General features: G+C 42.0%; 1 protein-coding gene across 1 annotated transcript in view; it reads right to left on the minus strand.

The window, feature by feature from the left end:
* LOC123869410 (POU domain, class 2, transcription factor 3-like) overlaps window positions 1–26,374 on the minus strand; it is a 93,448-nt gene that overhangs the window by 51,378 nt on the left and 15,696 nt on the right. Inside the window, exon 2 of the mRNA XM_045912313.1 lies at window positions 18,472–18,531. Within this exon, the coding sequence (XP_045768269.1) occupies window positions 18,472–18,531 (60 nt within the window). The remainder of the gene's footprint in view (window positions 1–18,471; window positions 18,532–26,374) is intronic.

The raw sequence follows: 26,374 nt of genomic DNA on the forward strand, positions 1-26,374 counted from the left end.
ATAACCTCGCGAACTGATTCAATAATGAGGGGCGGCGCCAGTTCGTTGCAGAACGCCGATGCCAGCGCGAGCGGTGTGCAGTGTGCGCCTTGCCTCACTTCCTGCAGGAAAACATGGCAAGCTCAGCGGCGTTGTTTACGATACAGATCTCTATGCAGATTACTTAATGGCCATAATTATTACTCGATTGCGGCGCCCGACCCTACAAAGTCGGCACTTTTTTACTGCAATATACTAAATTGTTTCAGCGATCCAATTAGAATGTAGACATAGGTAATCGCTCCGATCAGATGTTCCGACCACACTGCACAGTGTACAGTCCAATTAGTATTAGCGATTATTGTCGACACATTATTTAGGTGGAGAAAAAGGAAAAACCAATTTTACACGTCACTTCTCTACCGTATTTTGACATAAGACTTGGGTGGTACGGCACAGTTTGACGGTGGTACCTTTGTACGGGCGATCACATCATTTTATTGAACAACAATCTTATAGGAAGTTTATCAATATTTTATAGGAAAGTGTCTTTCTATGAGAAAAATATTTAAGATGTTTTATTTCAAGTCTAAGCATAATTTTCAGCTTATTGTTTAGATACTGAGCGAAGTTGTTCCTGACGCTAGTTTTTTCATTTTTTAGAATAGAATAGAATAGAATAGATCTTTATTCAAATAAACCTTTACAAGTGCTTTTGGGTTTACCTTTACAACTTCAAAAGAAAAAACGGAACCCTTATAGAATCACTTTGTTGTCTGTATGTATGTCTGTCTGTCCGTCCGTCCGTCGTGTCTGGCAAGAAAACCTATTAACCTAACCTAACCTAGCGTACTTCCCGTTGATCCCGTTGAACCATGAAAGGCAAGTAGTAGGTCTTATAGCACAAGTAAAAGAATAAATCTGAAAACTGTGAATTTGTGGTTACATCATTTAAAAAAATTAAAATGTGTTTCAATTTTCAAAGTAAGATAACTATACCAAGTGGGGTATCTCATATGAAAGAAAGCCTGTACATTCTAAAACAGATTTTTATTTATTTTTATGCATAGTAGTTTTTGATTTACCGTGCAAAATGACCAAATACTGAACCCTCGCCTCGGTGCGCGAGTCCGACTCGCACTTGGCCGGTTTTTTTAGCTGCTGGGGCTTGTTGAAATGATTGAATGGTTGAAATGGATTTACAATGCAACCGTGTCCCTGTAATATGTAAATTTCACTTGCATTTTACGTCGCAAATCGCATTTGTAATATTCTTAAGTCAATGCGTCAGGTAGGTATAAGTAGGTACCTAAGTACTTTAAATCACACTAATATTATAAAGGAGAATGTTTGTATGTATGTGTGTGTGTGTGTGTGTGTTGGGCTGAAATTTAGAATGGAGATAGATTACACCCTGGATTAGCACATAGGCTACTTTTTATCCCGGAAAATCAAAGAGTTCCCACGGGAATTTTAAAAAACCTACATCCACGCGAACGAAGTCGCGGGCATAAGCTAGTTGCTAATCTAATTTATTGTAATTTTCAGCACATGTTGCTAAGTCGTACAGCATTGTCTCTATCAATCAAATGACTCAATATTATACACTTTATACATTTCAATTATATAATAATTACACACACATTAGTATGTACCTAATATCTACTTACTTAAAAATTGGTGAACCCTTTGATTTTCCTGAATAAAAAGTCTGTCCGTCTCTACGTCGTAAGCGCCCTCTACGAGATCACTACTCTCAGTGCCATAATATTATGTTGTCACCACCGACATCTATTGTAACTGGTATAATTGTCACGATCAATTCAGTGGCTGAGCCGTGAAAAGATAAGTGAACAGATGGACAGACACACTTTTGCATTTATAATATTTTATTGGTATGGATCAAAACAGTAGGTCATATAAACCTGGACAAGTTTAGGCAATTTTTCACGCGATGTCAACCCGTTCGCGACGCGTCGGGTGGCGACGCGCCGCTGTGCCCGCGGTACTGCATTAGGATGCAAATCGCTCGCTCGCCGCATGTAGATACGAGCTGATAGCCGGGAGCCAATCACGGCGCGCAGGCTCCCCGCGCACCGTGAATGACAATGTGCCGCAAACCCACCCACACACATACTGGAGGTACATCACACTGATCCTTCTTGATCATGGTAATCTTGAATTGAATTTAAATTCTGAACGTGTTTTACATAAGTACCTACTGGCATGAGTTAATATTAGCTTAGGTTTCATTTTGATCACTTTTGTAGGTATTTGCTCAGTGTTTGTAATGTGGTTGTGAGCGGTTTCTGCGCATAATTCACGCATCATCATTTTGAAGCAAATATATATTCTATGCCTACCTACTTTATACTTTGACGTATTTACACCTTTGTTAGGTACCTGTTATCTCCCAAAGCCACCATGATCCAAACTTCACAGTCGCTGATCGTTCCTCCCCGTGTTGAGGACTATGCGCAGGGAAACTTTGAGCTTTTATAAATGAACGAAGCTGTGTGAGGGCGCACAGCAGCGTGCGGCGTGCGGAGGACGCCGCAGCTGCAGTGATTGTATTCGGACTGGGCATTTAGATTTTCGAAAAGGGACGCCGAGGGACTGTCCTTGCTTTATAATTAATCGAAAAACAGAGTTACACTGGAAAGAAAAGGGGAATAATACACAAGTCTACCACAAAATTCAGAAAATTATTTAAAACTAGATAATGCTCGCGACTTCGTCCGCGTGGATTTAGGTTTTCAAAAACCCTAACTGGGAACTGTATGGTGATCGGTTGCTTCGTTGCGACTTACGGTGTGCTTCAGTGCTTCAGGGGGAGACCAACAAAAACCCTCTACGACATTAGTAGTGCTTCTGTATGTTGATTTTTCTTTTTTTTCGGATTGAGTCTGCTGTGTAGGCCCTACTGGCCGCTACAGCGTCACCAGGGGGGGGGGGGGGGGGGGGGGGGGGCGCGCGAGCGCGAAGCTTCGCCTGAGGGTGAGCCCTAGGGCTGTAACAATGTAATGTTTTATCGCAATAATATGCATGACTTCGCGTGTACATAGTAGGTGGTAGGTACCTCTCTGTCAGTAATAATTCTGTCACAAGTTCGAGATTTCTATTCAAGACAGCACAATAAGCAACGTAATGCATTTTTTCATAAAAATGATGCACGGGTTACCAGTTAATAACTAATGAAGTTACAAGCGTTGGACAATGTAACACTGACCTCACCTAACTACTTCGTGTTGGCGCGGTTGGTTGTATATTGTCGTATATCTAATGAGCTGATACCGGTGTATAATGAGTATGATTGATAGCCGTGAGCCGGTTACCCTTGGCGGCGGAGCTGGTGATAAGTGATAACCTGTGGTGATAACATAGTAACGACAGCCGTTTATTAGGTAAGTTTGTTAACTTTTTAAGTTTACTGCTAATTATATTTATTTTAGGAAATGACTAAAAAGTGCTGAATATAAAATGAGACTCGTCTAACTCTTTTGTTATCCTATCTTTAGAGTCCACCTATTAGGTATTATTTAATTGTGTCATTTTAAAATAACGGGAATAAGCAAGAAAGAGCAGACACAGAAAATCCACACTTATTATAATAAATACCAAAGCGATGCGTCTGTATGTATGTTTACTAGCTTTTGAAGGCCCATCTGATGTCCATGAAAGGTACATAGTTAGCTTAGGTATGTCTCAGGGATAGACACCTAGGATACTTTTATCCTGAAGATTCCCGAAAAAAGGTTCTCACGGGATTCCTAAAGATTCATCTGATTATGCTTAGTAATAACTTAATAAGCTACACTGATGATTCCTATCCCGCGATTGACATTCGCATGTATATTATACGAATCTTATACCCATATACTTACTTAGTACAATTATGTTTTGCTTAGATTATTTTCAGAAAAACTTAAGAACGTCAAGTAGACTTTTGCAAGTGTGAATGAAGGGCTTCTTGTAATGAATCTGAGGGGAAGTAAGTAGTAAGTATCTACAGGCGAGTGCATTTCTTGCCGAATAAAAAATGTGAAGAAAAAATGTAGGTAGTACAAGTGGAGCGTAAAAAAGGAGAGAGAATCAATTTGGAAGGTCTTAAAACACTTTAGCGTCCCTCTCGAGATAAGGGGATGAAATAAAATGCTACTTACTATGAATAGCGTATGAATTGTGTACACGCGGGCGAGAGCTCTGCCCACTTCATACATATTCCCGATGGAGTGGTGTTTCAATAAATGTTGATCCGTGTTTAACGTGGGGCACTGGCAGTTCGTCATACAGGAGAAAGTACAATGCCACAACAACTCATCACGATCTCTTTCAGAATACTCATCATGCCGTTTAGTTAATAATAAATTATTGTCTTTACATAATTTACCTATTATACCTTCAATGCAGTTTGGCTGCGGGGTCTAGGTGGGCGCTTAACATGCTACTACATGCTTCAATATGAACACATGAGCATGTAGGTTTTGACTGCAACGTAGGTCTCCACTAACTCATTGCGCTCTTTCAGGCGCAGTCGGATCTGAAGGATTTTACATAATCCACCAGAGTGAAGCCAGCTCAGCTAGTTCCCTTAAAGTATTTAAATCTGGACGAATAAGTAGCTGCGAGTTGCGACGACGAAATTCTGAAGTTATTTTAATTATGATGTGTACATTAGTTTGATAGCCTTATGCAAATTTGTCTAGTTATGCTAACCATCGCCGGCCGAACGATACACATCAACTAATACCCCCTACAAAAAGAATATTATCTAGATACGTACATCTGCTTCGCGTCCGAGTTAATTAAGGCATCGCGGAAGAACAAGTACAAGATTAGATGTGTAACAATATTTATAATTAAATGTATGCAAATGAGGGTCGTGAATCATACGGAGGCAACGATTAGCTATTCTAATGGGCTCGTAAACATGTGCGGCGGCCTTCGTCACACCTCCCAGTACTGAACTGCTCGCCCGGTTGCACCGGCCACAGTCGAAACTCACGCTATCTTACAACAGCCAATGAAGATATCGTCCATTCATCCAGACGACTTACGAAGTTATGTACTTACACTAGATATTACAATGTAATAAAAATGTTGTTCAAGCTGTCGCATAACAAATGTAACGATGGTATTATTTATTGTACATATACAATCGTATACAGAAACTGACAGACATATTATTATAAACGAAAACCTTAGTAACGTTTTCGCTGAGTTTAGTATCTTGTGACTTTACATGTAGGTTTTCTTATCTAATGTAGACCCCAAAGATTTTTAAAATGTTTGATAGGCTCGCGTATCATGAACATCGCAAAATCCAAACAAAGCTGGGTGTATAAAAGCCGGATCAGGTCAAAAATATAGTTGGACGCAAGTTCTTCCTCGCCTCAGCGCTTAGTCCCGAGACAATCACGGCGCGACTTCATTACTACTAAAACTTAACTTAATACAAGTGTAAATTAAAAATTTATAACACCCCCGACGATCCAAAGTATTTGAGTTTTCCAAAACATCATTTTCAAATAAATAATTATGTATTTAGGCAACGTCCATCTTGACAGCTTGACATTTGTCTATTGACATAATATTATGAACCTAACGGTTATCTAACCTTCTTTTCTACAAGAAAACTAGAAAAGAGCTGATAACTCTTAAACGGCTGAACCAATTTTTTTAGATTATAGCTAAGAACACTCTCGATCAAGCCACCTTTCAAACAAAAAAACTAAATTAAAATCGGTTCATTTGTTTAGGCGCTACGATGCCACAGACAGATACACAGATACACAGATACACAGATACACACGTCAAACTTATAACACCCCTCTTTTTGGGTCGGGGGTTAAAAATTGCTGCTCTTTTCCCATTTGGCCCCATTTTGAATGCGTAAACTTCCGTAGTTAATGAATCATTGTTACGCAGTGTGTATGTAAAGTGAATGTAAAGTAGACAGGAGCACGTACAGCGGCCGGAGCGGAACATTTGACAACAACTACTGACATCATTCATGTAATCTCTTTCAATTAATCTTTCATTTGGCTACTTACTAATTTATATTTTGTAGAAATGAGTTGGCGTGTTCACGCGGGAACGGCGAGCGAGGAGCCGGCGCTCGCTGCCCGTCAGTGGGAGACAGGCATGAATTACAAGTTCCCAAATTTGAATTTACACGCATAATATTACATCACGAAGATTTTTATTTCATTATAGAAACCCAATTAAAGTCCAACTGTATATAATTTAATTCATCTCTGATAACCTAATGATTAGCTATTCTTTTTATAAAAATACATAATATCACACTAATATTATAAAGGCGAAATTTGTATGTGTGTGTGTATGTTTGTTACTCTTTCACGCAAAAACCAATGGACGGATTCAGCTGAAATTCAGAATGGAGATAGATGATATTCTGGATTAACACATAGGCTACTTTTTATCCCGAAAAAAACACGTATTTCTTCATTTCCAACTGAAGGCTAGTGGCAATACCATGGATATGTAAATTCAAAACAGACAGACTTTCACATAAAATATACAATTTCAAACCCGTATATTACAGCCTTAGAGCATGAATTTTTAAGAATCCTTTCTTAGCGGATGGTTGTGTTATATTAATAGCTATTTACATCTCAAAGTTCAGTTCAGCCCGATCTGTCCAGTGCTTCGAGCTGTGCGTTGATAGATCAGTCAGTCAGTCAGTCGGTCATCTTATCTTTATTTAGGTGTAGGCACAGAAATGGTTCAGTTCTTGTTTTATTATACTTAGACAAGCGGAGAAGACAAAGACGAGATACGGAGAGCCGCTGCAGGATAAGAAACGAGGTGTCACGTGTCCGTGTATACTCGTGTAGCACCGGCCGCGACCTTGACCCGCGCCGCCTGCGTGTGTGTGCGTGTGTGTGTGTGAGCGCGCGCGGCGCAGGTGCTGCGCACGCGTCGCTCGCACGGGTGTCGCACTAAACTTATCCCGTTACCTCACTAGTCTCTACGATCTGCGAGCCCGACGCGGTATTATTACGGGAAATCCCCTTTCAACACATAGTACATAGCAGTTCAATGTTTCAACAGTAAATAAATGGAAAGGATTCATGACGCTCAGAAATGCATTCGATCTACCTAATAACTTTAAAAAAAATTAAAAATCTATTAAAACTATGCTCCTGAGAAAAGCATTTAATTTGAAAAGAGCAACCGACGAGTTTCTTGCTGGTTCTTCTCGGTAGGAAAGGCACTCGGAACCAGTGGTAGATGCTTTTGACGATTCAATAGTGCTTGTAAAAGTCTAATTGAATAAAAATATTTTGAATTTGAATTTGAAATACCTACCTATACTTATACCAAAAGTGTCAGCCATCGGAATTAATTCAGAGAAACAAACAAAAATATAGCAGAATTAGATCAGATAACGTTTGTACAGATCTGCCATTGATTTGAATTTTAGGATAAAACAACGAGCCTAACGAAAACCGCTTTTCTCGAGCATCGATGCGAAAAATCGAGGTCGTATGGAATTAACTGTGCAAGCCTGCGCAGTATCTAACGTGCTGAGCTGACTGCTTGATATATTATAGACTAGCGACCCGCCCCGGCTTCGCACGGTTGGACATTTATTTTTTCTATTTTCCGGGATAAAATATAGCCTATACGGATTCGGAAGAATCCCTCTAAGTAATGGTAAAAGAAATTTTGAAATCGGTCCAGTAGCTTTTGAGCCTATTCAATACAAACATACAAAAATACAAAAATACAAAGGTTTCCTCTTTATAATATTAGTATAGATATATAACATCACACGTACTACAACTCAAACCGCTGAAGCTACATACCTACGTCTTGTACTAATTTGCACTTATTAAGAGAATAAAAGAGAACCTTATAATGAGAATGTACCTACATGCATATTTCAGGTAGGTAGGTTACTTTTACTGTGCAGACCACAAAGAGGGGTCTGTCTTATAAAAATTTAAATCTTTAAAACCTAAATCCATGGGGACCAAGTCGCACGAAAAGTTATTTCATGCAATTCTTATGTTGCGGCTAAATCAAGGTTTACGTCAATGCCCAACAACGCCACAATTATCGCGTTAAACTGAATGGCCACACTTGACATCTAATGCCAATTGAATTGGGGTCAAAATCATCTAACGCCAAACGGCGTATGTGAATGCCGTTGTACGTTGATCGCGGCTACATCTCTACATCTGCGTTTAACGGGAAACACCTTTGAACATCGCGTTGTTGGTCGTTTATGTGGCCGGGACATCACCGCTCATGCGAAAGCTTGGATTCAGAAAGCTTTTATTTGGAAGTGGATTTAGTCCGAGGACAATGAGCTATATACGTATTTTTAGAAGATGTCACGACTGGTGGGTCGCGACGGGCCGGCTCGCCGCTCGGCTCATGTTAATTATTAAGTCAAGATAGCATCTGCAAACTAATTGCAGTAATTGACGCTATAAGGGCGGGAGCTGTATCGGCGCATCGCAGGCGCAAGCTATTGCAGCTTATTGCGCTGCTTATTGCCGCATTAACAAAGTTTGTTGCCGCTCATTCCATTGCCGATGTTTACCTGGCTAACAACCTTGTGAAGGTTCCACAAGTCAACCACACAACATTTTAAACGAAAAGTTAAATTCGTAAAAACCTACACCTACAATCGTATACATAGAGATTTAGACAACCCGTCCTAGTTGGATTCGGTTGAACTGAAAATCCTTTCTAACAGTGAGGGCTTACACTATAGAAAAAGCTTACCTACTAGAAAAATGTAAGTTTCTGGAGCCGACAAAAGTTTAAGCAGGCAGTAGGTACGTAGACAAAATGTCAGGCAGTTCATCCTTTCATAGATAAAGATTGAAATTTCTAATAAAAATACATCCGATAACAAAATAATAAGATCTATTACTCGTGTTCACAGCGGTAGTCAGCCACGCTGCACGCACGGCGCGCGGGCGGCGCGCGACGTGCCGCACGTATTCTAATGCCACATTACCGCGATTGCGCGCCCGCCGCTCCCGCACTCGGCGCACCGCACCCACTCTACACCGCTACACCGGGAGCCGGCGGGGAACTGTCACACCATCACACGTGACACTTCCTAGCTGGAACACCCAAGAGGCAGACGACAGCTCGTTTTGACCATTGTAAAGTAGACACACTGTAAGTACTGCATCCGAGGACATCGACCTACATGTACACTATGATCACTGACTGCGTCAATAAATCTGATCAAACATGAATATAAATAGAGAATCTAAGTGGCTGAAATATTAACTAGTAGCTTGGGTTTTAAATGTAAGTTTACTAAATACTGAAAGGATTTTCGGTCAAACGGTTTTGTTTGCCTAAGTTTTCAACAAATTGTCTCCCCGAAGCAGAAATGAAGATGAGTCAGCTAGTAGCATCGTGCGTCGCTACTCGCTAGGCTCGCACAGCGCGCGCCGGCTCTCGGGGAGACGCGGCGCGCGCGGCCTGTAATAACGCGATATGAGATGCACGCAGGCGGAGTTACGCCACATTGTGATGTGTCCGAATTATTCCATTTACGAGCACATTATAGTGTACCGGTACTGTGGAGCCTCCGCCGACCGCCACGCCGCGGCCTAATCGGTATTCAATAAGCAAAGATTTGCCGCTCGCTCGCCGCGCGTCGGCCGCGCGTCGTTACGGCAAACTTTATGAGCTGGATAATGACCGAAACGCGACCACTCACACCAAGAGTTACCCATGCCCGGCCGAGATTACTGAACTTCTGATTGAACACTACGTGCCCACATGCTTTGTTATTTATAAGCTTAGTATTCAGAATAAATTTAACAATACTAGTAGAGCTGTGATTTAGTTTTCAAGCAAAATAACCAATAACTCGCTGTTTTGGTCAGATGTAGGTACCGTACCTCGAAAAGAAAAAGGAACCCCTATACTTATAGGATCACTTGGTTATCTGTCTGTCTGGCCTAGTAGAATCATGTGGCGGATATTGGGCGGATAGGTAGATCTTATAGTAAAAATAAAGGACCAAAATGTAGGAAAGCGTCAGATTGATAAAAGGTCTGGTAGTTTTTGTTCTGGTAGTTGTTTCATTGACGTAGCTCAAAGCGGGGACCGCCAGCACACGGGAGCCGAGCTAAGGTCAGTTCGTTCAAGGCGTAGCGTGTACTGTGGGCGAGGTAACGAATGCTCGCGTGTAGCGGGACCCCAACGTCCGCAGGTGTCCAACGGGACTCGCAAAGGTCGCCGGCTAGCACGCTTACCCGATAAACTACTGCGCCCCTCGGCTCGGCCTTTCCAACAGCCGCCTTCCCTCCGCGCGTCGCCTCACGCTCCGAGACGCGGCGGCGGCTCGGCCGGGGCCCGAGAGGCGCGGGCCCTTTCCCCGGGAACGACCGTTTTACCTCGTTTTACGATCTCTCTCCCGGAACCATTTTTTGGTAAAACAATGATTAGGGACAGTCATGCAATAAAAAGTTGCAACATTGAAAGATATTCAAATATGCTTTCTTTTATGGGCGTCATAACGAGCGCCTGTTGCATTGTGCGAGCGACAGGCGACGGGCGACGGGCGAGGGGCGGGGTTGGCGATTTCAGCGCTGTTTTCGTTTTGTTTTCTTAAAAAACGTTTGGAGCGGTGCAGCAATAAATTAGAAAGTCCCGCGTCGCTCGCCTCACGTCTCAATTGAAATAATTTTTTGCCCGCGCCGCTCTCTCCGGCACAAAGCTCGGCGTAATTGCTTTACATCCCTTAGTTAAAACGTGCAAACTGTAAGCTCATGCATGTATCCGTAAACCGGCGCAACCGTGAAATGTTCCGTTAGGCTCGGAACACATGTAATTATTTTATAATACTGACTCGTTTCACTCCGAGCCGCGAGTCAAATCCGACTAAGTAATAAAATGTTAAAAAGATTGTAATGAAGTTCCTGCGAATAAGATCATAAAAATTCAGCGGTGAGGGTGTGCGGCGGGTGCGGGTGGGTGTGCGTGGGTGCGCGGGGAGGGTGTCGGTGATGCACGCTAAGCCAGCTTCGAAATAATGACTGCTTCACTGATTTATTTACACCGACATACCGACAACATGCGATGTTGCGCCGCCGCTAATGGAATCGAGAACGACTGTTATGATGTACTACTACTCTGCGCCACTCACACCTGCTATTACAACAGTTTGCTCAGCAAATTATCACACTAGTGAAATGTATTTGCGATATTGACACATTACCCTAATACCGTCGCATTTAGATGCGACGGTATTAGGGATGCGATCCCGAAGCTGTAGTATTGGAGTTGGAATTCAAATCGATAAAAGAAAGTTTTTAAAACATTGAAAAGCTTTTTTGATTATTATGGTACGTATCCATAAAATTAGGAGCTTGGCGCATCACGAGAAAGGTCAACTCAAAATGATCAGTATGTGTAACAATACACCGGAACACCACACTTATATTCAGTGAGGTTTAAGTATAAAGTATCGATAAAAACAGAACACTAACATGTAATAATTCAGAATTCACACAATGTGATCAGGTAAATAGGCAGTAGGTAAGTGGGTGCTATTAATTTAGCCCAGTATAAAGCCAAGGGTCCACTAGCGGCAAAACTTGCAGAAGTTAGCTCTGGCAAGTTGCACACGCGCACGTCACTGCCCGAAATATGCGGACACCGGACACTGCTCACTTGGCCCAAAGTTCAGAGGTCAAAATGTATTTATTTCATACCAATGGGTGGGATTCACCATCAAAATTGCACACTAGTGAAATATGTTTGCAGAATTTGTTTTCATTTCAATATTCCTAAGTTCAAGTTTGACATTTATAAAGTCGATGTATTCAAATAAGAAAGCGGTTACAGCATTAAAAACTAAAAAGCATTGAATTATTATAACTCACACGAATCACATGAGATGATGATGAGAAGAGAATTGAAAATGGTCAGGGTAAACAATAATAAACGGACACCTACTTACTGTATTCAACGAGGGATGATAATTCGATAGTAACAAACGCTAATCTGTACCTGAATTCACAAAATAGTACCATCCTACTAGTTAACTATAGGCAGTATTATAACTTGCAGAAGTCACTGGCACTGAGTGAACACTCGCGATTCACATGACAGTGACAGTCAAGTTGTGCAAGAGAAGTTGCCGGCGGACGCTCGGCCTAAGTTGAGAGGTGAGAGTGAATGCAATATTTGGGACTCACCGGGGTCCATGGGGCGCTCGCGCGGCGGCGGGCGGGCATGTCCGCGCGCCGGACTCTCACTGCGACAGCCGCCGGGCGACTGCCGTTACACCATTATTCACCCCCCGAGCTGAAATGTCAGCGAGGGCGCGAGTAACGGGACCTGCGCGAGCGCAGAGGGATGCAAAGGTCACCCGCCGACGGCAGGTACCCACTGGCGCAGGTCACGCGCACCGACCGCTCCGGCCCGTAACGACTTATGAATGAACAGCCGCTAAATAAGGAGAAACCAGCAATTTTTGGAATTCACACTGTACGAACGGTGGATTGTTTTAAACAACGTTCATTCAGCTCTACTACCTTAGGAATCGTTAATAGAGTATTTCACTAACCCCAAGTACCTGCTTAGGTAGACACTATAAATCATACTATGTATTTACCTACATAGTTTTCAAATAAACAAATTGCCTAGTCATGTTTGACACAACAATTTTTCCGTCTGAAATGCTTTACCCGCAAGAGTCTCAAACGTTTCAATGCACTGTTTATTTACCTATTTTTATCAACTATCACGATTTCCTACACTGTGAATAGACAAGACGTCCGGCTACGCACTAGCCACAGCCCACAGCTAAGCCGACGCACTCTCTCTCGTGCAGTAGCTGTAGTGTAGGTGCGTCGCTTGTTTGTTTGTTCTGCTCGCTTGCGCGCGCACTGCGGCACGCACTCACCTATTCGCTATGCAAATATTGCACTTCCAGTAAATTGCTCCACATCGCTTCCGTCACTGACAGTTTAATTGCTAATATTATATCGTTACGGACAGCGATATAAATGTTTGTCTGTAGTTACGGATAACCATATCTACGTATCTCCTGAGCCCACCGAATAAACTTACGATCGCCTCAGTTTCAGTTTGCCTGCTTTATGCTTAGGTAGCGCTAAACCGTTGCATCTAGTGTTCAGTTACAGACACGCGTCGATACGTCTCTACCGAAACAAGGTAGGTGATATTTAAATCGAGTCATCTTCATAATATATCAAGGTTCTCTGTGAATCAACTAGTCGAATAAAATTTACAATGCGTTCCTGCGGACACGTTCGGTTACAAAGAAATAGGCAATTTTTTTTAGAACGGACACATTACGTTACCTTTAGTCGTTAAAAATAGAAAGGCTATTATACCTGTGAATAAATTATTGAAGGATCTTTCGAAGGAAGATTGCTGTGACAATGGCCGGGTCGATATATCGGCGCGGAGCGGTGCGGTGCGGTGCGGTGCGGGGAGCGTTGCAAATGTTCTCATGATTGATCTCCGGATTCACAAATGCGCACAAAAAAGCGGTGCAAAAAATTGCGCCGACTACGTATGCAAATCTTTTGTTGAACTAGACGAGTTCCTGCGCGTGCGACTTAGCTCCTTATGTCCTAGCGCGTAGCGACGATTATCGCACGACGTGCGAGCGACACGGCCGCGGCGCACACGCTCTAAGTACGTTCGTAAATTACAATACACGAGGCCCCGCGATTACTCAAATTCTGAGAAACTAATAAAAGGAACCGTTTCATATCGCTATAATACGTGGGTCGTGAAAAAAATACCCTCATCTTAAAGTACCATCACTTTATTAGCTTTTAGCTGTCGATAATCTTTACAAATAAAGTATGTTCGAGAAAATAATTAATTTACATCTGAAATATTAAAAAATTTCCCTTTTGTCGAATAAGTACATATTATTCATATTATATTGTTATCCGTGGATTAGACACAAAAGAAATGGAAAACGTTTCAACATTATTAAATAGTGATAGGTACGTCTGTAACGGTGGTTCTACACTTCAACTTCAAATAAATAAAACATGCTGCTAATTTAACATTATCGTATGTAGAATAATAATTATCTATTCATATTGTATCCGATTAAAGAATAGCTATTTTAAGCATTTAATTTGAAAGCACGCTCGCAAGCCGGGCTCGTTACCGCATCGCAGCTCATTAACATAATAGATCTCGTCCAGCGAAGCATCCAGATAACACTAACACGAGCGGATAATAGACGACAAAACGAAAAACAACTACCTACATACATCATAAAGAACCACGGAAATTGGAATGAAACTAAAGAATAAAGCTACGTGCACCAGTTCGTGCGCAAGCGCAGGTCGCTGCGCGTGGAGAGGGGCTGCTGGCCTTTCAAAGGTTAATGAGAGAAATTATGTACGTATTGGCGTTAATTGCGGCGCTAATAATACCTCGCTCGCCGCCCGACTGCGCGCCTGCGCACTGCAGCCGTGACCCGCTCGAGGGTTATATTGACACCAAGCGGCGAACAGGGGCCGAGGATTCTCGGTAGATCGGGAGCCGTTCCGGCCGACGCGACGCCGCTCTACACACACTCGACGATTTCCAGTCGTCGTCACAAAGCACGCATGATTGCCGCCATTAGGCCGCCACTACTGACGCACGTTTCGCAATAAATCTCCAAAAAATCCTTATTCACGTTTACGAGCCGGCTACAAAAACTAATGGAAATAGAAAGAAATATGCGAGCCGTGCCGATTGTTCGGCGTGGATCCGAGGTGCGCAGAAAAAACACGGACAGATGCGCGCGCGCAGGTAGCGCCCGCGCATGCTGGTGTGGCCGCGCCCTAGCCGCGCCGCGCCGCGCCGCGCTTTGCATACGCGCGGGCCCACGAGACGTTCGCTGGAATCAGCGCTAAAACTAACTACAGTTTTCCTTTTCTTTGCCTAGTAGCGGAAAAACGGTGAACCGATCGTTCATAGCTAAACACTACGTAGGTACATAACACTGACCCTAACTCGAAGCGATGTCTCCACGTACGTCGTAACGCGGCGGCGGGCGGCGGCGGCGGGCGGGGAGGTACCTGCGCCTGCGCCGAGCGCCGCGACCCATTTACCGCTTTCAGCAAAAAATGCAGCAGCATTCGGCGAGAATTTGCGAAGAAATCTAAAATGTTTACCCGAGCGATGGCCAGTGCAGCCGCAAAAACACAACCCACGCTAATGCGCAGGAATGTAAATTCCTTCTTTATAGTAGTTTCGATGCAAATCTTCACTTACTCATTAATTTTATGCACGACTCTGATTTAAATTTTCCATTTTCGACCGATACGGTCTAGCCGCGGACGGCTGGCTGACGTTCGATGTACCATCGGGGTTTTTTACAATCTCGAATGAATAAAATTAATTGATCTAATCGGATTACACACAAATATTTCACGGTACACACTACACGGTACACGCAGGACGGGGGACCTACATACGAGTAATACCCATAAAGACTTCAACATCGACCACATTTTGCCCAAGCTTTGCATAATTTTATTATCTTCTCTCCTTATCGCAAAAAATATTGTAATGAAAATATATTGACCGTAGAGCAGGCCTACCTACTAATTTCACTTTTTAAAAATAATATTTATTTATTCAGAATACGTGATTCCCACGACTTTATCCCACTAGATTTTTTAAGTTACAGGTTTCCCGGGACATTTTCGGGATAAAAATTAGCCAATGTAGGCCAACCCAAGCCGCAAGCTATCTAGCTGTGCTTTCTGTCAAGATCATCAAGGTTGAGTGTCAGGGTTGCTGCGTCGTGTCCCTCGCGTCGGCTGGCGTGTGGCGGGTGCAAGCCGTCCAGCGGGATCAGTGATGCGGCGGCGCGTGACGTCGCCCTCCGTGCGGAACTAAACCCGCTCGCAATGTCACTAGTCATCCTGCCACTGGACGTCGTGGGGCTGGATGTGACTGGGCACTGGCCACTTTAGCATACTACACATTCTAGGAGACGAGACACAATCAACCATCTTGTTCTCCTTCACACCTCCGGTACAGTTTATATTATTATTTTCTAGTCATCAGATCGGCATCACCGGCCCCTTACACGGGTCAAAGAATCGACAGTGAAAAACGGCCATAGTTTACCTCGCTGACCGAGTGCGGATCGGTAGATTTCACACTTGAGAAAATCATGGAAAATCTTCAACAGTACAATATTATATACAACAGTACAGTATCACCGGATTGAACTCTCGGCACATGAAAATTATGTCCGATTTCTTTCTCATGGCACAACATAGCGTTTATCTAAATCGAGGAATGATAATGACAAATTATTATTAGTTATGTGATAAAATTATAATTGTTCCGTGCATGTATGTGCGGCGGTGGGATGTGCGCGATGCGCGGGTGACGAGCTGGTGTTTTTGAGCGGCGCAATGCGGGCGGAGATGCGTCGCGATGCATGCATGCATGGCTGTGCGTGGCGCGGCGTGGGAGCGGCCGCGGCGTTTTTGCGGCGCGCAGCGCTCCGAATGGCGCGGCTTTGCAAATAATAATTATGTTGCCGAACCACGCTGCATGACCGGGGTGTGGTTTAACAATATTTTGGACTAGCTGATGCCCGCGACGTCGTTCATGTGGATGTAGGTTTTTTAAAATTCCCGTGGGAACTCTTTGATTTTCCGGGATAAAAGTAGCCTATGTGCTAATCCAGGGTATAATCTATCTCCATTCTAAATTTCAGCCCAATCCGTCCAGTAGTTTTCGCGTGAAGGAGTAACAAACATTCACACACATACAAACTTTCGCCTTTATAATATTAGTGTGAAGTGTGATAAATAATATAATTAGAGACTGCACTGTAGTCATAGATTGTCTTTTGAAATAAGTAGGTGGTAACTGGTAAGTATATTGGCAATGTCTATTGACATATGAGTATGATTGATAAGTCTCTGGTTGTCTGGTGGCGAGCTAATGGCGGACCGCAGGTCCCGGTCTCTAGGTCCAGGTGGGTCCAAAAAAGAGGTTTTCTGTAAAGAAATTTCTACTCGTAGTAGCCCAGAGTTGAGAAGTTGGTGATGTTTAGGTACGTGCGCGTGCCTCGGAGACCACCTAACACATTATTTCTACAAATAACGGTTTATCGTAAATTTTGCATTTTCAAACTTTAACGGTTGATTTTAATACTGTTGGCGGATTCCAATATCGACAATGATGTTATATTATTGTAAGATCATTGAATATCGAATTGGAACTAGCCAGTAGTGCTAGCGTACCGTCGACATGCAGGACACAAACGGCATGGGACTATGATCCGTAGAGCCTTGCGAGAGGCCTTCGTCCACGAGAGGACGTATGTCGGTCGAGACGAGACTTGGAATAGGTGTTGAGTGAGGAGTGTACCGTGTTTCGTCGAGGAGTCGGTCGCACGCCGCCGCTGTTCCGTGAAGCACGCGCGCCCCCCGCGCGCCCCGCGCGCCCAGCTCGCCCCGCCGCTCCATTCATCCCGTAATTAACGTGAGCAAAAAACACGCTTAGACGAAAATTAGAAATGTCTCGGTGTCGCCGCGCGGCGCGACAAAAAGATCCGCTGGAAATTTGTATTAATTTGATTATGTCGTCGTTTTGTGTGGCGCGGGGCGCGGTGCGAGGGGCGAGGGGCAGCGGGTAGTAGCACGCAGCTCGCGGCGGAGGCTGGCGGAGTGATCTCACAATAACGCAGGAAACTTTAAACTAGGCCTTTTTTGCGGCCACCGCTCTAACGGAGCACAATAATTCGATTAGGCGCTACAGTTTTTACCTCACAACGTACAGCCGAACGCGGAAACGACTGCGCTAAACGTGGCTACCCACCTATTTAAGGAAATGTTATTTTTGACCGATTCAAGCAAGACTACTCAAAGTCAAAGTTTTTGTTCATATACATACCTATAGGTACACAAAATATATTCACAGAAGTCGGTTAAAAATATAGAAGCCCCAAGCAGATAACAATGATAGATATATTAAGGTCATTGAATGTGATAAAAAACACAAATTGAGGTCAACATTTTGAACTCTACAAAGGCTGGTAAGGTATCGTACAAGTTACAATTTTAAATAAAGCACATAACTAAACTAAAAAAAAAGGTAGATAGTAGATATCAAATTAGAAAATTGATGATTTGGGAAGATAGCAAGATAGCAGGTAGGTATAGTGTAGAATTACATAGTTTATTATGAGAGATTTGGTGGTCGCGCACGTCTGTGTGTCGTAGACGACGCGAGCAGGAAGCGGCGAGCGGCTCGCAGGCTCCCACAAAAACCTAATTAGGTAATTAGGGTCCGCCGCGATATTCAAATTATTCTCGACTATGTAGTACAGTTTGTGTTTAATATTAGGTGCCTACGTAAAATATTTGCACGCCATTGCATGGCAAATGTGGGGATACTAAAATGAATTGTAATCGATTGATTGGTGTGCGGGAGGCGGGAGGCGGGAGATGGTCCCTGGCCACTTACCGTTCAGGTCGAGCACCATCTGAGTGTTGAAGTAGCCGCTGACGTCACCGCGCGCCGACACTGCAACAACACACTGTCATTAGACGCGGCACACAGCGCCGTGCCGCCGCCGGCCGCGTGCCGTGTGCCGTGTGCCACACTTCGTCCTCCCGTGCCGTGTGCTGCGTTGGTTTTAATTTCCGAAATATAAATATATAAAAGTGACCAGCCTACTGATTTGCTAAACGAGTATCTAACACTGAATAACAGCCGCCGAGCTCATTTGACATTTAGGTACTTTTAATCCATTGAAGGTTTTCGACAAAAATATTTTAATAGCAGCAATGTAGAGTCGACCAATGTCAAAATAAATGAGCTCGGTGGCTATCATTCGGTGTTGATCACTGAGTAGCGCATCCGCTGGAATATAAAATATAATTAGGTATACCAAACGATAGTATTTTTGGCGGATCCCGGCCCGCCTTTAGTGAGTGTATACCCCGAAAAATAGCTTAAAATTTTCCACGACTTTGTCCATGTTTTCCGAATAAGGTCCCATCCGCTACAATAAAATCTGTAAAGACATGCCTCGTTAACATGACTGTTATGCACATTTAATACTTATCAATGGAATTGGTAGGTTTGAGGTATAAACTATATGTATATCTTTTCTATAAAAAGAAATAAGTTTTTTTTAACTCTTTTGTTAGAGATAAAAAGACGACCCTAGATCGCCCGCATCACCTAATTAATGATTAAGATTTATGAATTTATCGATTGTGTTTCTTCTAGTTATTTCATTTCAATATAACTTCTCCGAATATAGCTCACGCTTGAACACACTCGTAATTTATCGATCTCGCTATCGAATCAAACCAAAATCTACACAAAGGGTATGGCACGGCCGTAAGACACGTCCGAATCAATTAAACGGGTATTAAGATGATAAAGTGAATAGCGGCCGACGAAGGCTTAATGGCGAATAATAATTAATTAATATAGTAAAGCGCAGAGCGGCCCCGATGATGCAAATTCATTAAAAGAGTTACAACAGCGATGTCGAAACGGTAAGCGACGACGCGCAAGTCACTCGCCGGTAGGGTGGCCACGCGGGCCTCAGTATCGTACTTTCTGTATCAAGAACATCGCTCGGTATTTATAATTTACTATTGATTAAATGTGTAATATACGTAATAAACTTTACGTACAAATGGAACACTTAGATTAGACTGGCAGACAACAGATGCCGCGCCAGTTTTTATGATATTAGATAGTAAAAGTCCAGTAGCGGTAGATCAAAGTTAGTAAATTACAATATGATGAGTATTATCATGTCCAATTCGCTGTCACTCTCACATTATGAGCATGAATTAATTAAAATGTAACCTGCGGCAAGAAAAGCATCGTCACATCACATCTTTTCTTCAGTTCTTCGTTAGCACGCCTTTCGCTTCTCTTCCTGGCTAGTACAACTTCAATGAACATGGTAATGTCAATTGCCAGGCAATAATAATAATAATAATAGTATTCACCATTAGGCGCCTCATTAAACTCAAAGTCAAAGCATGTATTCAAACCTACCTAATTACCTAAAATAAATGGATTGTACAATTTTTTGATTATCAATAGTTGATTTTGTAAGAATATACCTATCTCTCTCGTTGATAAAAAATGTAAGGTGGCAAGTGGAGGCCTCAGCACAAATTCGTTCATGTATAAAACGAACTGCATGCATTTTTGAGGTAACATCAGTTAGGTGAATTTTTTTCGTATAAAGTATAGCTTATGTCACCCGGACCTTTACATCGCATCATTGACACCTCGTTTATCAAAATCAGCCCAGTTGCAGTAGGAACACACGGAATCTGGATACAAACATATATACATACATACATGCATACATGGACTGCGACGACATTAGAGACCTCGTCCCGACAGGGTGGCGGCGTGGTCGCCTCCGCGTCGACTATTTTTTGCGGGCGACATCGCTCGCGTGCGCTTGTGATGTCGGAGATTTAGAGATATCCACATTACACCGCGGATGGGAAGTGGTTGCTCAACCGACATTGTTATACTGCCTGCCTACTTTTTATTGGCATCGCTGCTATTTGCATGGGTTCAATGTGGATGTTCGATTGTGATTATTGAATTTGTTTTAGTTGAAAGGTGAAAATAACACTAAATCAGTTTGCTAAGAGATTTTACGAACCATTTCCGCAGAACTGTAACTCGTTACAGACGTTACAATCTCAAAAATGTTACAATCTCTATGCGCTAATTTGGACAGATAGGCCCGAATATAGTTGCCACATCTCCATACATTATATTATAATATAGAAGAAGGCCAAGAGCGAGTTGGACTCGCACGCGAAGGGTTCCGGACCATCGTACAACAAATAGCACTTTTTTAATTTTCATAACGGCCCTTTCGAAATTTTTATTATTTGTTGTTATAGCGGCAATAAAAATACATATACATACTTAGTTCCTAGCTGATTCTTCTTGGTAAAGATGGCATTCTGAACCAGCAGTGGTAGGTTCTTTTGACGAATCAAAAGCGCTTGTTACATATTTTCGACTTAAAACTGCAACGATGGGGGTCCAAACACGCTCTGGTCTGAGAAGAAGCCCATTCGAACTCAACCGTTATTTAAATGTTTGGGCTCATCAACAAATTAGGCTACTTGTAACAACATGCGCCTCAAACTGCCGGATGAATCGCAAGCAGTTACACCGTCATTGATCACTGCGCCTGCGCCAGCACCTAGCCACCTAGCGCAAATACAAATTTAGAAGTTACAAAGCCGTACAATATTTTTCTAAGAATACTTTGAAGTAGCACTACTTTTAATTGGTTCAATAAAAAATATTGCAATGCTACGTTTATATTCTATAGGCTGTCATTTGACTTTTACTTTTTGCTTCAAAGTCGGTTGGAAATGTCACTTTCACACGTTTAGCGAAACGTTTAATTATAACGCGACGCGGGAAATTACAGCGAAGCCTAAGTACGTGATTTTGGAAAATGTTTGTTCCACGTGACCGCGTTGCTGACGCTCAGAACTCATTGATAAGGAGTAGCAACTGTATACAAGCTCGAGATTTATATTTGGCGAGCAGATTAGGAACAATAGAGGGCCGTTCGGGTTGTATGGCTACACTGAAATGGTCGGTATAATGTAACACAACGATATATCGAAGGAAAACTGCTTCAGGAGCGACATAGTTTCCATCCTTATGTCGTCGAAATTCCATCTACACGCACGAAACGTTTTGCAGCATTCCCCATACGCATTACGCATAGTTAAGGTTTGGAATACTCTTCCGCTATCTGTGTTTCCTACCAATTACAATCCGAGTATCTTTAAAACAAAGGGAATAGGCATCTTCTAGGTAAACGCGTCCCATCGTAAGCCACCTCATCACATTCCATCAGGTGTGATTGCGGTCAAGCGCTTGTCTATACATATCGAATTAAAAAAAATCTCGAATCTTGTTTTGACCATTTCAGATGGGTCAGAAACTCGTCTAGTACCATTATGTACTTAGTACGACTCATTTTCAAAACTGATACAAAATTTTGACGTGTCTTATTTTTATTTTTGAAGTTTAACATATAATTTAACATAACATGATCTGCCACAACGTCGAGTGTGACTTGGACCGCGTTAAAGGTTACACGCGCTAATGTTTTTTTTACAGAAATAATATTAGTTTAATTACATGCCTCCTAATTATCTTCATGTAAATGAATTAACAAAAAGATGCCCGCGACTTTGTCATCGTGAGTTTAGGTTTTATAGGTAGAGTTTGTAGTTGGCATGTAGGTATTGTTTGGCTCTTCTCAGACCTGGGCGCGTTTGGAACTCCGCTGCTTCGGTTTTAATTTTGCGTATACGCCATTCATCATTATGTTACAAATTCACAATTGATTGTCAAAAAGTGTAGGTACCTGCCTACTTTGACAAATCCCATGCGGTTTTCCGGTAGCATGCAGGTAACCTGTGTCCGTCTCCAGGCTGCAAGCTATCCCTGTATCAAATAGTTGATATCTACAACTTCGTCCACGTGGATTTAGGGTTTTAAGAATCGCGTGGGAACTCTTTGATTTTCCGTAACAAAAAAACAGCATAGGTATAGGTACCTATTCCTTCCCGAGTTACAAGCTACTTATCTCAGTACCGAATTTGGCTATAGAAAGGTAGCAGACAGACAGACACTGTAGACTACTAGTAGATATAGGAGATTAATTTGAAACTATTCACGTAGGTATTACTTAGTAGGTACTTAATTAATTCTATGAAACTTATTTTTTTATTTTACTCAGGGCCTATTTTTCAATAGCCGAACAGGTAGGTATTTTCTAGGTATTTTTCTGAGGAATAATGTTGGTGTTTTGTCAAATTTCCAGTATAAAACTGTCAAAATGTCGAATCTGTCAAAATATTATTTGAAACTATTTTTGAAAACTCATTTCGAAAAAATATTTAACAGAGTTTGTGACACGCATTATGATGAATATAATAATATGGTAATTTAAATATAATTAAAATAATTAGTGTAGTAATGTGCGGACTCATCAGCCGGGCCCAATTAACGAGGTTTTAATGCTTAGGCAAATACCTACATATCATTCATTTAACTGTATGTCGTGGCCACGTTATACTACTATTATATTATTCTGTGGTTATTTCTCAGTCTCTGTCTCAGTCTGAGCAAGTCAAAGTAATGTCAACCTTAGAGATAGAGTTTTTTAGATAGAGAAAACAAAGGCTTTTTTATATCTAAAATGTAAGTATGTAGGATACCTATCGATGGTATTAAAATTATCCGAAACAAATTCCAAAGATTTAATTGCTTATTTTATTTTATCGTTGCTCAAACTAATATAAAACTTAATTACCTAGAGATATTCTAATAAAATGTTTAGAATGGTAACTAAGTAGGTAGGTACCTACTTAGGTATATGAAGAACCGAACTGGACGTACGGTCTACATTATTGTATAGTAGTCGGGACGCTTGATGTAACGTTTCCTAACAGGTTTGATACATAAGTATTTATAATATGTACATAAGTCAGAAAAAGCCTAATAAATAAGCCTCGATAGCTCAAGCCTTGAGGAGCGGACTGAATTCCGAAAGGTCGGCAGTTCAAATCCCTCCCGTTGCACTATTGTTGTAAGCGTTTACGCTTGTGCTCCTGGCACAAGCGTAAACGTAATTGGGGGGGAAAGGGGAGTATTAGTCATGATTAGCATGGCTAATATTCTTTTATAAAAAAAAAGATACACAATGTGGTTTTCCTTTCCTTCTCTTTTCTCTATTTTCTCTATTATGCCTACCTACTCTATTAATTGTGAGTTGATATTATAGGTAAGTATGTACCTACTACATAGGTGTTCACATTTGAATAGTATTTACTTTTCATTCAAAAATAAATGCCTTAAAAATTAGACTATTTTACATTTTAAGGGTAGGACAGTTGGCTAATTGAGAATGATAATATTATTATGTGCGGAACGTTTCTATGTTAAAGCAAGCTCCACGCTTGGTCGGTGTTTGTCGTGTAGGTAGTTATGAATGAACAATTAGACTGCGGCGAGACACAGGTGGCTGCAGGACAAGTGTCAGCGATACCGTCGACCCTTACCCCCGCGATAACGGGACATCGTTATAACGTTCATAGCATACCCTTCAAGCGTTCCAGTAACGCTTCTGTCTTGTGTAAATTAATTTAAACGAATAGCGTAGCAATACAATTACATAGAGATATGAAACATACGCGTACAAAGTCCTGTAGGTAAATGCCAATTTGTACCCACTTTTGTAAAAGTAATTGACGCAACTAGGTACTAATAATGTATATTATCTATACTGTTGTGATATGTTTATTCTGTTCCGAAAAGTCATAGGTTCGTGTCAATCTCAAACAATCCAAACGGGAGGCGGACATCTGCAACCACTGCGTTAGCACGGCTAGCTAGGACATTCAATACGGGTACTAACACCCCATATTCAATAAATAGGCAAAAAGTTGAACAGTAGCGCAAAGAAACTGACGCAACGAGTCGACATCAGTTTATCATCATTTATGTGAGTATTTAGTTAATAACAAACGAAATTAAATGTTTATAAAGCCCTATTTACTAAGTCTTCAAATCTCACCCCATTTGAAAAGAAAGCCCGGATCGGATTGTCGCGTTTGAGCCTCGATGGAACGGGGACATTCCTGCGTTCCGCGCGCATTCCGTTTAAAGTAAACTAAAAACCCGAGGGGCGGCCGCCCGACAATATACCTAATAGAATTGTTGCGACTTCAAAGGAATAAGTAATCGCAGCTCGAGAAGAAACTCATTCCGGCGGAATCGCGCCCAAAGATAGCATCGCTTCAAACGATAGGGAAATAAACGGTTTACACAGAGGCGAGCAGTGCGGGGGACTTGGCTGGCGTTGAAACTATCTGATTAACACAACCCATGATTATAAATGGGTGTTTGTTTATTTGTCCTTCAATCACGTCACAACGGAGAAACGGTTCCATGTGATTTTTTGCATGAGTGGATGCATGATTTTTTGCAGAGTTAGGTATAACTAAAAACTTAGAGAGAAACTTAGGCTACTTTTTATCCCGGAAAATCAAAGAGTTCCCACGGGATTTTTAAGAAATTAAACTAGCTAGTAGTTTATAAAAGATCAAGCACTGATGTGTGAGTACGAAGTCAAATGAAATATTCCAAATTAGGTATAATATTTTTGATAGGCTATATTACGAACATAATAATAATAAGGCTTTTAAAAAGCACGGATTTATCATCAAATCTAGTCAAGTTCTACAATCATAATGATCTGTATTCTGTACAGTATGCAATGATCAATATATTATCATCATTGTCAACCGATAGACCACCACTGCAGGTCTTTTGTCCAACGGCTTCCTGCGAATCTTTTAATTGAGTCTGTCCAGTGTCCACCTGTGTACCAGTGGCAAGCCTTCCCACGCTACGCTCTCTGCGAGATAGTCGATTATCATTGGATTTTATCGCAATATAATTTTCATTAAAGTTTTGTGTTATTAGGGCTGTTTACGACTTTGCCACCGTTCGGTTCGGTGTAAACGGACCTCAAAGGCTCGAGACATCGCTCAGGCCGCAGGAGCCGCTGAGATATGGCCTCCCTGCCCCCGGGCCCCGGGGGACTCGCCGGCAATCCTCGCCCTCGTGTGGCGCAAAGCTAACAGCGGTCATCGACGATCGCCACTCGAATGTAAAATGGTTAAACACGACAAGCCGTCGTTAGCAGAGAGCGGAGGCCTCGCACGAGTGCCTGATTGACTTGGTATTCCGCGCGGGCCCCCGACCTGTGCAAACAGACGAGTTAACCGATTGCCGAGCACTACTATGTCGGCGAGGCGGGATTACATAAGCTCTGATGGGCAACGATCTATCCTGATTGGTATTACTTATACATATTCAACCTAAGTTTTAAGGCAGCTACTTTTGATGTTTTCAATACTAGGCTGTTTGAGTGTTAAAAATTCTTTCGTCTTAGTAGTTCTTCGTATTTAGTCGGCAATTAGGCATACTCATAGGTACATTTTAACCATAACGTCATAAAGAAACGTTATAACAAAATCTCAAGTATCTACTGTGATCCGCGATTATCTGCGCAGACTGAACACCACGAAGTTAATGTACCTGAACAATACAGTTTTGCATAAATCATTTTCTAGTCGGTTAAGAAGTATTTACACAGCAGTCAGTGATGCCAGGGGAGTGCAGGGCCGGGATCTGTCAAATATGTATATAGTTTGATACATTTTAGCTAAGTACTCGTATACTATAACTTTGTCCACACTCGACAGTGCAAGGTCCGGTGCAAAGAGCAGAGAAGAGTAAAAATATACAATAGGTATGTATTTACGTA

The sequence above is a fragment of the Maniola jurtina genome, chromosome 11 (genome assembly GCF_905333055.1).
Source record: "Maniola jurtina chromosome 11, ilManJurt1.1, whole genome shotgun sequence".
In the NCBI taxonomy this organism is placed as follows: domain Eukaryota; kingdom Metazoa; phylum Arthropoda; class Insecta; order Lepidoptera; family Nymphalidae; genus Maniola; species Maniola jurtina.